Source organism: Triticum aestivum, chromosome 4A (assembly GCF_018294505.1).
Source record: "Triticum aestivum cultivar Chinese Spring chromosome 4A, IWGSC CS RefSeq v2.1, whole genome shotgun sequence".
Taxonomy (NCBI): Eukaryota; Viridiplantae; Streptophyta; class Magnoliopsida; order Poales; family Poaceae; genus Triticum; species Triticum aestivum.
This window is the reverse complement of record NC_057803.1, coordinates 626462385-626473568: the sequence shown is the minus strand read 5'-3', so window position 1 is coordinate 626473568 and position 11184 is coordinate 626462385. Positions and strand designations below refer to the sequence as shown.

The 11184-nt window shown below is 51.7% G+C and overlaps 1 protein-coding gene across 1 annotated transcript; it reads left to right on the top strand.

Moving 5' to 3' along the window:
• Positions 1-9073: 9073 nt before the first annotated feature.
• On the top strand, positions 9074-10813 carry LOC123082728 (scopoletin glucosyltransferase-like). The gene has a single exon (XM_044504993.1). It carries the CDS (start codon positions 9085-9087, stop codon positions 10588-10590), a length of 1506 nt encoding a protein of 501 aa, XP_044360928.1. The 5' UTR covers positions 9074-9084; the 3' UTR covers positions 10591-10813.
• Positions 10814-11184: the final 371 nt, after the last annotated feature.

Genomic DNA, 11184 nt, shown 5'->3' with positions numbered 1-11184 from the left:
GAGGCGGAGTGGTGGTCGGGGCAGCTGCTCCAGGTAGGCCACCCGGACCACGCGCTACTCCGCGGCGAGCCGCGGCGGGAGGCGGCGACAGGGCTCGTCTACGCGACCGCCCGGTGCGGCGACCTGCCGGAGCAGACGCAAGCGCCCTCCTCGCCGCCAAGTTCAGCAGGGGCTTCGCGTCGACCGCCGCCGAGCGGGTTGCGCGCCGCACCTTGGGCTCAACCTCTCGCGCCCTTGCTTGGCGTCCACGCCAGCAAGAGCAGGCTCGCCTGCGCCTTGAGGATGCGCTTGTGCCGTGGCCGTGCTCTCTGCTCCCATTCCAGGTGACGAGACCCATCAGCCATGGCCGGTGTGCTGCTGCTCTGCTCTCTGGGCAGCCCAAATTCACCAGCGGCGCCGCGCAGCTCGGCACAGGCAGCGACGGCGGCGCGCAAGCTGCAGCAAGAAGCGACCTCGACGGTGAGCGTGCGGTGGCCGACGGTACCAAGCACATGCGACTCCAAGCCAGCAGCGCTGCCGCGTGCATGAACCAGCCACCGCCTCGTCCTCTGGTGCACGTCCCACCACCGCCAGATGCGGCACCACCGGCCAACGGCGACGAGCCAACCTCTTCCCCCCCTCTGGACGGTGTGGCCATGGCTGGTGACGAGGACCATGAGCGCCGATGCCTCTGCTGCAGGCCGGCTACAAGGAGCTGATTGCGTTTTGTACTTTTACCCGAAGGGTGACTATGCAAAAATACCAGGGCCCCAGATGTCATAATCGAGGTCAAAATGCATAAAAAGGTTGATCAGTGTTTTTTGCAAAAGATTAGGACTAAAATCAGTGTTTTCTGGCACAAATTCGTAGAAGAGTCTTTCCTGCAAACCTACGTTTCAATGTGGTGGTTTTTCGCAATTCACTCACTTATCTGTATACGGCAAGAGTTTGTAAATTACTAGTTGTTCTTGTACATGAACTAGTAATGTTCTATATGCTCGCCATATAGAATAATTATTTGAAGTCATATTGTGTAAACTTGATATAGTGGATGCCAATCCATTCAAGTCCATTGGTGCTTCTATGTCATTTACGCACTTTGATTGTTCGAGTGCAAAATGGCTCGTATGTAAGTGCCATGCCAAATATATGCAGCAAGTTATGTAATCTGATTAAAGTAACCATTCCAATGCTTTCTGTTATAAGTGTACAGTTTATCTATGGTGGTGTACTGGAAACCTGGAAAAGCTAAGACTGGGTATAACTCTATGAAATAACTGGATATCTACCAGATGTAGTGTACAAAAATACTGTAAGATTTCCTGTTCTGGCTTTGAACGCCTACTTTTCGCCTGCTTTTCAAGTGCAGTCTTACTCTGCTGTAGACTGTATGGGATGGCATGTTTCATCTTCGTTTATACATTTGTTTGACGGAGCTTCTGTTTAAAGCCGTGCATAGCAGTTGAGAAAATTGGCAAGATGTGCTCTTGTATCAGTTTATGTAACTGTTGTGTGGTGGCTCATTGCTATCTTTGGCAAAAAATGCAGAATTTTCATGGAATTTATTCTTGGGACAGTTGGAAAACTCAACAGTTAAAACTCTAATATTAAGTATGAGAGAAAATAACTTTAGAAATAACTGTTGTGATGTTGTTTTGTAACTGAACCAAAGACCTCAGAACACATTTTTTTATTTTTGTCATTTTCTGCATTTGATGATTCCCTGTAAAGCATGCCAGTGTATGTATGAAACAACTGAATTTTGTACGCCAGTTGTTTGTCAAGTTATATATCCAATTAATTTGTGATGCAATTTCCACATCATCTAGATCATTGATGTTCTATTGCTGCCAGTCTGTTGATGCTAGTGCCATGTTTTTTGTTGTAACTGTATCTACAAAATGAAATGGAGCACCAATCTACAGCAATGCATCCGGAGCAGTCTGATCCGGAGTGTTGTTGGAGCATTTCACTACAGTACGGGTTCAGATTCAAAGTGGACATGGCTTGACTAATATAGCTACGTGAAATGAACCTGTATTCTAGTGGTAGCAGCTCATGTGACCCGTTGAAAGAAAATACAGAAAAGATGGGAGATATACTATGAAAGAGCTTGCATAGAATACACTTGGTACCGCTTTGCTCTTTCTTACGAAAACGAGGACCAGTATACAAAAGTACCAGTAGCCTACCTTGGGGCAGAATATTGCCCCCTTGTTCTTCATCCAACGGCCCACAAGTCCCTGGTGGATCAGTAGCATCAGTTCGGCCGTTGCACAGGATACTTTCTCTAGTGGCAAAGGTGCCCTTTTCTCAGCAGCGAGTCGCGTGTTCGAGTCTTGGCTCCTGCATTTTTCTTTCTTTTTAGGATGCAAAAGTTTAAAAATTCTGCAACAACCAGGGGTCCAACTCGCGGCGTACGAGCAAGCGAAAGCTGCGGTCCAATAGCCACTACGCCAGGACAAGACTCGTAATATTTCAAAGTTAAATACCTATCTATATCGTCTTCACAAATATTTGAATTCAAATTTTGATTTTGAATTCGCCTGAAATTTTTTCGGTATTTCGTGGTTACCGTGGTAACCGCGAATTCCAGTGCCCCACGAGAAAAAAAGTCAACTTGGGATCAGCATTTTGATTTTCGGTTTGAGAATTTTTTCGCCCCAAGCCGAGATGGCCGAATTTCGGCCATTTTTAAAAATTTCGGCCATAATTTGACCAAAATTTGACTGACATTTGACTAAATTTTAACCAAAATTTGCCAAGTTTGACCAATTTCGGCCGAAGGATAGATTTCGCCCCAGGCCGAGATGGCCGAAATCCGTTTTTTTCGGCCGAAATTCAAAACACAGCTTGGGATCCAAAACCTTGCCTCCTACCACCTGCCAAGCCACCTGAATATCAGCCAAGGATAGGGCGGAAAATTGCAAGAACAGATGCTTCATGCTCAGTTGCAGACCCTGATTGTCGCTTTAGTGGAGTTGCAATCATGGTCTTCTTGGAAGTTTCGACTCCCAATCCTTTCGGCAATGGCCAGTGCTTTGAAGAAATGTGACCGTCAGCTTCTTCTGTCAGTGGAGACTTGTTACTTATTTGCTGGACAAGGGAAGCCTCAAGTGTCACATACTTCCTCCGTCTCATTATAAAAGAGCGTTTTTGACAGTAGTGTAGTGTAAAAAACACTCTTATATTATGGAACGGAGGGAGTAGTTTATAGAGAAATTGATTCGAAAATGCTGCAACCATCAGGAGGAATCGCTGATTCTGACAATTTGTCTCTGTCTAACTGCAGTATGTGGTCTGAACTACCTACTGTTGAGCTCCTTACTGACCACTACTATGCTACTGTTAGCAATATGGGTCAGCCTGTGCCTATCTCTGTTAAAGACTTCGGTTCAGTAAAATTTATTGAGCATCAGTTTCTAGTTGTTAAGGAACAAGCCAGGCAGTGGGCGCTACTACGGGAGGGGGTGCATGCACGCATCGTCCTGTTTCAGTTTCGCCGTCGCTGCGTCCTAGGGTTCGTCGTTCGCCGCGTCATCGTTCCACAGGATCGGGCCGGGCGCGCCGCATTCCCCCCCTTGGGTCGATGGCGGGGCCTGGCGGAGCTCCGCCTCCCGGGAAGAAGCCGCCTCCATCTGGGGCGGGGCGGGCTGCGGGAGTGCCGCCACCGGGGACTGGCTCTGGTCGGGCCGCGGCGCCGCCGGGATCAGGCGTTGGCCGTGGACTGCAGATGCCCGCTGCTACTGCTTGTGGTGGTGCGTCTTTTCCTCCCGCCGCGACGGCGCGGGTGGCTTTCGGGGGCCCTGTTGGGAGGCCGCCGGCTCCAGCAGTGCTGCCTGGCGGGAGAGGTGGTCCGGGCGGCCCGGCAGCTGGTGTTCGGCCGCCTGTTCTGGGGGGTGCGGCGGTGGCTCTTGGCCGGGGGGCTGTGCCTCCTAGGCCTCCTCCGCCCTCGGGTCCGGTGCAAATACCGCCCCCGGCTGTGCAGAGTACGGCGGCCGTGCCTGCGGCGGGCCGGGGAGCTGCGCCACCTAGGCCCCCAGCTCCTCCTCCGCATCTCGTTGCTCGCCCGCCTGGGTCTACGGTTGCACCCCGAGGTCAATGGGGGGATGACGGATATGATGCTTACGGGACGAGCCAGCACCGTGGTTCTTCATCAACGGGTGGTGGCCGTGGCTATGCCTGGCAGAGTGATGGATCTGCCGAGAGGCCTTTCTTGGGTCCTTCCGGAGGCTTCGTCGAGGGGCCCTCGGATCCGGGACATCGCCAGCGACAAGGGTTTCGTGGCTATCAGGGTGGTCGAGGAGGCAGAGGGGGCCATTACCGTCCACGTCCTCCGCCACCTCCAGTTGTGGTCAACCAGACGACAGCTGACAAGTCTGCCGAGGGCCCTCTCTTGCCTGGCCACGCTATGGAGGTCGTGACGGCTCTTGCCTCTGTGCAGGTTCCTGAGAACGAGGTTATGACCGATATTTCTGCGGAGTTATCTGATAGGTCTGAGGCTGAGAGGGCTTCCAAGTGGGCGCGTAGGAAGGAAAAGATGCTTTGCTACCGGTGCGGTGACAAGGGTCACTTCATTGCGGAGTGTGTGGCTATGTTATGTGATACCTGTGGTAAGCTGGCACACGAGTCTGGGGAGTGTCCGATGCTGCGTGATCAGGCACCGTCGCTCATGATGTATGGAGTATACTGTGCTGAGTTAACTTTTTTTGAATCTCCAAATGAGCGAGAGGCTGCTGACGAGTCCACGAGTATGACCACGGGGATAGTCAAGGTTACCAGAGGAGAGGTGGCTGAGACACAGATCGTGTAGAGACTCCGGGAGTTGGCTCCTGGGGAGTTCCAGTGGGACCTTGTCAGTATGGCTGATAGGATGTTCAGGGTTGAGTTTCCTTCTGTTGAGGATTTGCAGAGGCTGTTGAGCTTTGGGATGTGTAAGGTGCCGGGAACGGATGGTATCCTTGAGTTTTAGGAGTGGAAGCTTCTGGAGCCCCAGGGCACGCCGCTTACTCAGGCGTGGTTGCGTTTCTCCGGGGCTCCTTCTAGGCCGCTGCAGGATGCTCGGGTGGCGGCTAGTATGGGCATTTTGGTAGGGAAGCCTGAGCGTGTGGACATGGAGTTTACCCGAGCTCATGGGATTGCTCGGGTCTTGGTTAGTATTTTGAACATTGAGTATGTTCCGGATGTGGTTAAGTGGGCTTATCGAGGCAGAGTCTATGATTTGGCTATTGAGTTTGAGGATGAGAGCCTTCTGGGTGCGCCGGCTCATGATTCTGATATCGATATGCATGAGAGTGATGGCGGAGCAGGAGTTCGGGAGTCGCCGATCGAGGACCCTGGACGACAGTTGTCCAAGGGGCCGGGGCCCGAGCCGGCGTCGACCGGGGATGGAGCAGTCTCACCTTCTGTGGTCCCTTCGACGACTATGAGATTTGGGTCTTTTGAGCCTCACTCTGCACCACCGAGGCTCTGGAGTGATCGAGTTGAGTCCGAGGAGGCGTTTGAGCGCGAGTTACCGGCTTTGGGTTTGGAGGATGATGTGGACACGATTCCTGGGGATCGGCCTGTGGCCACTCCCCTTCGTGCCCAGCTGACGACACCTTATCTGGAGGTGCCGCAGCTTGTTGTACCTGTTCTGTCGGGGAGTGACCTGGGGCAGGCGGCCTCGGTTTTCTCTCCTTCTGTTGAGGAAGGCGACTTGGGGCAGGTGGCTTCCGAGTTTTCCTCCTCGCCGGGAGGGGGTCTGGGGCAGGTGGCCTCGGATATCTCTCCCCCCATCGCGTCTGCCGGTCAGTTGATGCCGGCTTCGCCTGCGGGAGGCGGCTCGGGGCAGGTGGCCTCGGAGCCTCCTTCTTCTCCGGTGCCTGTGCGGGTAACTTCTTCGATGCTGGGTGGGGAGCGAGGGCAGGTGGCCCTTGGTCGGTCTCCACCCACCCAGCCCCGAGTATCGCCAGATGGGCCGCGCCACGCGTCGACTGTGAGTGCTTTGCCTATCTCGGGTGAGTCCGTACTGGTGGATCGGCCTGCTGGTTGGGGAGCGGTAGGAGGCCGGACCCCGGCCGCGATCTCTCGGGAGGAGGTTATCGCTTTTGGAGGGATTCAGGATCCGGTGTCTGAGGGGCGCCGGATGAGTGGACGACTCCAAAGCCAGCCTGACATGGACGATATTTAGCAGCGGTGCGCCATGAGGGCGGCCAAGCTTCGTGACGTCGAGGTCACTACTGGTTTTATTCCGTGCTACGGCGCTGATCCGTATGTGGTCCTTACTCACTCCGACGGAGGCCAGGGAGCGTTTGGTTACTGGATCTGTCCGGTGGGAGATGATAGCGCGGGATATCTTCAACTGGTTTGGTTGGCGGTCATGTAATAGGATAGGCTATTAGTGCTCCTATCTTTTCTTTTACCAGCCGGTTGTGGCCATTGTGGTTTATCTTGGTTTAGCTGCGATGCTCTTGGTGAGCTCGCCTTTATGTTGTTGAAGACTTAACGACTTTGTTGAACCTATTGTTATTTATTGAGGTGGCTGTATGCATCTTTCTGATGCAGAGGCCGGGGAGTTCCCCCTTTTGAAAGAAAAAGCCAGGAGCAATGGAAATTTTATGAGCATAAAGTACATGAGCCTGCTACTGTATGTAGTACTCTGGCCTGAAATATTGCAAAGGATCGAGACTGCCGATCAGGAGCAGGACAGTGCATTGGTCGTTTTTGAGCCTAGGGAAATTTCAAGGCAGTGGCCTTTTTACTAGAAATTGCAGTTCTGAAATGTGGTCATCGCTGTGACTTTTTGACGTGTTTGGTGGTTCAACCTATTTGCTGTTGTGAATTGATTCCGATGGAGGAGCCCTTCAGTTATCTGCAAGGTTCACAACACCGGGCCGGATCAAGTACCAGATAGGGATGAACATGAAAAGAAGAGTCCTGAGTTAATACATGCAGAACAAGAAAATTACAAGGCCCCGCAATCTCATTCCTGCTATATGGTGCAGCAACGGGAAGGCATAGGAATGGCTACCACTTTCAGAAATATGAAACTACAGATGCCCAGTACTGAAGCTTCAGAAACTTGGGAGTGTCCAACATTTTATATCAACCAAGGCTTATCATCAGTTGGGGCCTTGGGTGACTACTTTGAAGTTGATTCTGGTACAACGTACCCAACATCGGATATGGTGCAATCTAATAAAATTCGTGTTGGTCCTGTTCACATATGTGAGCAGAGAACTCAGAAATACAAGAGCTTGCGGCCTTACTCCTGTACTATGGTGCAATTCAGAAATGAGTTTTCCCATCTAGCCTTATTTGACTAGGACATTACTAGCAGGTTTTGAATTTCAGTTTCAGAAAAATTCCAGCAACAACCGAGATCACCGAAATTCAGTGATTACAAAAAGGCTGAAATACTCACCTGAAGTCATCTAAACATTTGAATGTTTTAAAATCATTTTTGATAATTATTTGAATTCATGTGTACTACTGAAATTTCTGAAATAGTTTGGCCGAAAGGTAACTATTTCAGTGACTGCTGAAATTAATGAAATTTAGTGTATTTCATCAAAATCTCACTGAAAGTGAAAACCACACTTATTTGATAAAAAGGCACATGGGAGGTGATACAAGTAGCTCACTGAAATAATTACCCTTGAGGAGGTTGTTATGGTGAGTACGAAATTATCAGTCCTAGTTGCCCTCGATTTCAACCTCAGCAACGTGAAGCTAATTGAGACTCTGCTATCAGTCCTAGTCAAGCTTTGCATACAAGTAGCTCTTGTCCTGATTTCCATTCACCAGTTCTTCATGAGATGCGGTTTTGTACTTGGAGCATCCTGGCATGAGGGAGATGCGGCGCATGAGGGACAGATCCGCCCTTCCGCCACCATCCTGGGGCGCGGCGCGGCTTCGCCGGCCAGCCAGGAGTAGCGGTAGCAGGCGGAGGAGGGCCTTCCCAGCTGTGGCAGCTAGGGTTTCCCCGTGTCGCCAAGAGGAGGGCGACGTGGGGGACGCGGGGTCACTCCAACTGCTCCTTAGAGCACCTCCAACAAACGAGATACATAAGCCGCACGCTAAAAAAGATGCCTATATAGCATGCACGCAAGCGCTCCAGCGGAAGCTGTAAAATAAAGCACGCACAAAAACGAAGCTGTAAGTTTAGCGCATGCGGGCTGAGGGGCTAGAGATTTGAGGCGCCGGCTTATGCGCACAGGCTGCTGTATGTGGGGCCGTGGGGTTGGGCGACGCATTTTTGTGCGTCTGGTAAACCTCTCGCGCGCAAAAACACTATTTCAGCGCTGTAAAACTTTTTTAACGCGCCGTGCTACCACGCGCGTGTTGGAGATGCTCTTAGGGCATGACCTGTCTAGATGACAAACTGGATAGTGTTTTCTAACTCGGGACGTATCTGTTGGCGAAGGTGTTGTGGAACCAGACAGTGACCTTTGCACTAATTTACTTAGTCAAACCATGCATTGTTCTACAGCTTATTTTCTAAATATACTTAATAATTGCATAAAGATCAGGAACGAGACAATACTCACTCCGTCCAAGGACATATACAATGGTTAACAAGATAATTTTATCTTAAATCTTGCATGTAATTTAGAGATGACAAAAAATAAGATGTCTACAATGGGTCATCTCTTAGCCTTATTTTTAATAATTAGCTATTCCTAAAAACGTGGTGAGACATATTGTGCTAAGAGATCATCTCTTGCCTTCTTTTAATAAAAGAAGACAAAATTTTTCTTATGATTTTTCTCTTCTCCACCTCATCATTTATCTTACGTGGTATTGCTAAGATAAAACCATTATACATGCCCTAATATAAGTGACGGAGGGAGTGGTTGATTGAGCAAAGTCCATGGCTTACGAAGAGTAGCGGAATTTATTTTCAATTTTTAACTAGATCACGCGCAAAAAAGTGAGAGTGGGACGAGTGTTCAAACTCTTGCATCAGAAGGCATCGAAAAAGTCATAATCGAGCCTCTTTTTAACTAGAGCAAAGTGGACTCTCGAGGAAGGAGATCAGCAAAGTCACAAACAACTTGCCCTTTTTAAATACACAGATTGCTCCTGCTCCGTGCCGGCGAGCAGACACGCAGCTAGCCAGCCATGGCTGTCGTCAAAGGCGAGCAGCAGCCACCGCTGCACATCCTCTTCTTTCCGTTCCTCGCCCCCGGCCACCTCATACCGATCGCCGACATGGCCGCGCTCTTCGCCGCCCGCGGCATCAGGTGCACCGTCCTCACCACGCCCGTCAACGCTGCCATCATCCGCTCCACCGTCGACCGTGCCAACGACGCATTCCGTGGCGCCGACTACCCGGCGATTAACATATCCATCGTTCCTTTCCCTGACATCGGGGGCCTCCCGCCGGGCGTCGAGAACGGCATGGCCCTTACGTCCGACGTCGACCGCGAAAGGTTCTTCGAAGCGGCGCAGCTGCTCCGCGAGCCCTTCGAGCGGTTCTTGGCCGACAACCGCCCCGACGCCGTGGTGTCCGACAGCTTTTGGCACTGGTCCGCGGACGCCGCCGCGGAGCACGGCGTCCCGCGCCTCGCGTTCCTCGGCACCAGCATGCTGGCGCGGTCCTGCACCGAAAGCATGCTGCGCAACAACCCGCTGGAGACCGTCCCCGACGACCCCGATGCTCTCGTTCTGCTACCGGGGCTGCCGCACCGCGTCCAGCTGAGGCGGAGTCAAATGATGATCGACCCCGCGAAGCGGCCTGACCACTGGGCGCTGTTCCAGAGCATCAACGCCGCGGACCAGCGGAGCTTCGGCGAGGTGTTCAATAGCTTCCACGAGCTGGAGCCGGACTACGTCGAGCACTACCACAGGACGCTCGGCCGCCGAGCATGGCTCGTCGGGCCGGTCGCGCTCGCAAGCAAGGACATGGCTGGGAGGGGCACGGACGCGCTCTCGCCGGACGCGAACAGCTGCCTACGGTGGCTGGACACGAAGCCCGCCGGCTCGGTGGTGTACGTCTCCTTCGGCACGCTGACCACTTCCTCGCCGGCGGAGATGCACCAGCTCGCCCGCGGCCTCGCGCTCTCAGGCGTGGATTTCGTGTGGGTGATCGGCGCCGCAGGCCAAGCCCTAGACACTTCAGAGTGGATGCCTGAAGGCTTCGCCGACCTGATGGCGCGCGGCCGCCGAGGGTTCATCATCAGAGGTTGGGCGCCGCAGTTGCTCATCCTAGACCACTCTGCCGTCGGTGGGTTCTTGACGCACTGTGGCTGGAACTCGACGCTCGAGGCCGTGAGCGCCGGTGTGCCGATGGTCACGTGGCCGCGGTATGCAGATCAGCTCCACAACGAGCAGCTCGTAGTGGAGGTGCTTGGAGTGGGTGTCAGCATCACCGGTGGCAAGGACTACGCGTCTTCTGGGGAGGTGCTGGGGGAGGCGATCGCCGAATCCATTGTTAGATTGATGGGCAACAGCGAGGAGGGCGACGCGGTACGAGAGAAGGCCAAGGACCTCGGCATGAAGTCAAGGTGCGCGGTGGAGAACGGTGGATCTTCGTACAATGACGTGGGCAGTCTGATGGACAAGTTGATGGCTCGTAGGCTGCCCGTAATGGGAGTTATCATAGGTAGTATCATGCATGCCAACTAAGCAATTTTGATGAAGTGGCATAGAATTAAATGAAGAAAGAGAGGCTTCAGTATCTTACCATGATACCGTGTCATATTAAATGATGTGCTACTTTGTGTCATGCATAGCAATAAATGTAGTACTTTATGATACCAACATATGATAATATGCATTAAAGATGTACTCCCTCCTTTCCGGTTTATAAGGCTCAATTCAAAAATCTCACCAACCAAGGTAGATGATGAGTGGTGAAATATTTTTTGTAGTTTGCAAAAGCACCCAATTAATGCTCTTATTTTCCTCAAAAAATTATGTTTACGAATGCATTAATTGCAATGCATGCATGCATAAAGTTCATGCATTGGTCAGTTTTCTCTTAATACTTGCATGCAATGATTTAATGCACCTTGAAGTCTGAACATGTGATGGGGAACAACCAAATTGAGCCTTATAAAATGAAAAAACTAAAATTTTGAGATACGCCCTATAAACCGGAAAGGAGGGAGTAGTATCATAAACTAGTATCATATGCATGATACTAATAAATGATACTCCCCATTACAACCAGCCGTAGGACCTCGTATAGGAGCGCCATGAAGGATGGAGAAGGCATCC

Excerpts from the sequence above, each read along its gene's own strand:
- LOC123082728 (XM_044504993.1), top strand. The coding sequence starts at position 9,085 with ATGGCTGTCGTCAAAGGCGAGCAGCAGCCACCGCTGCACATCCTCTTC.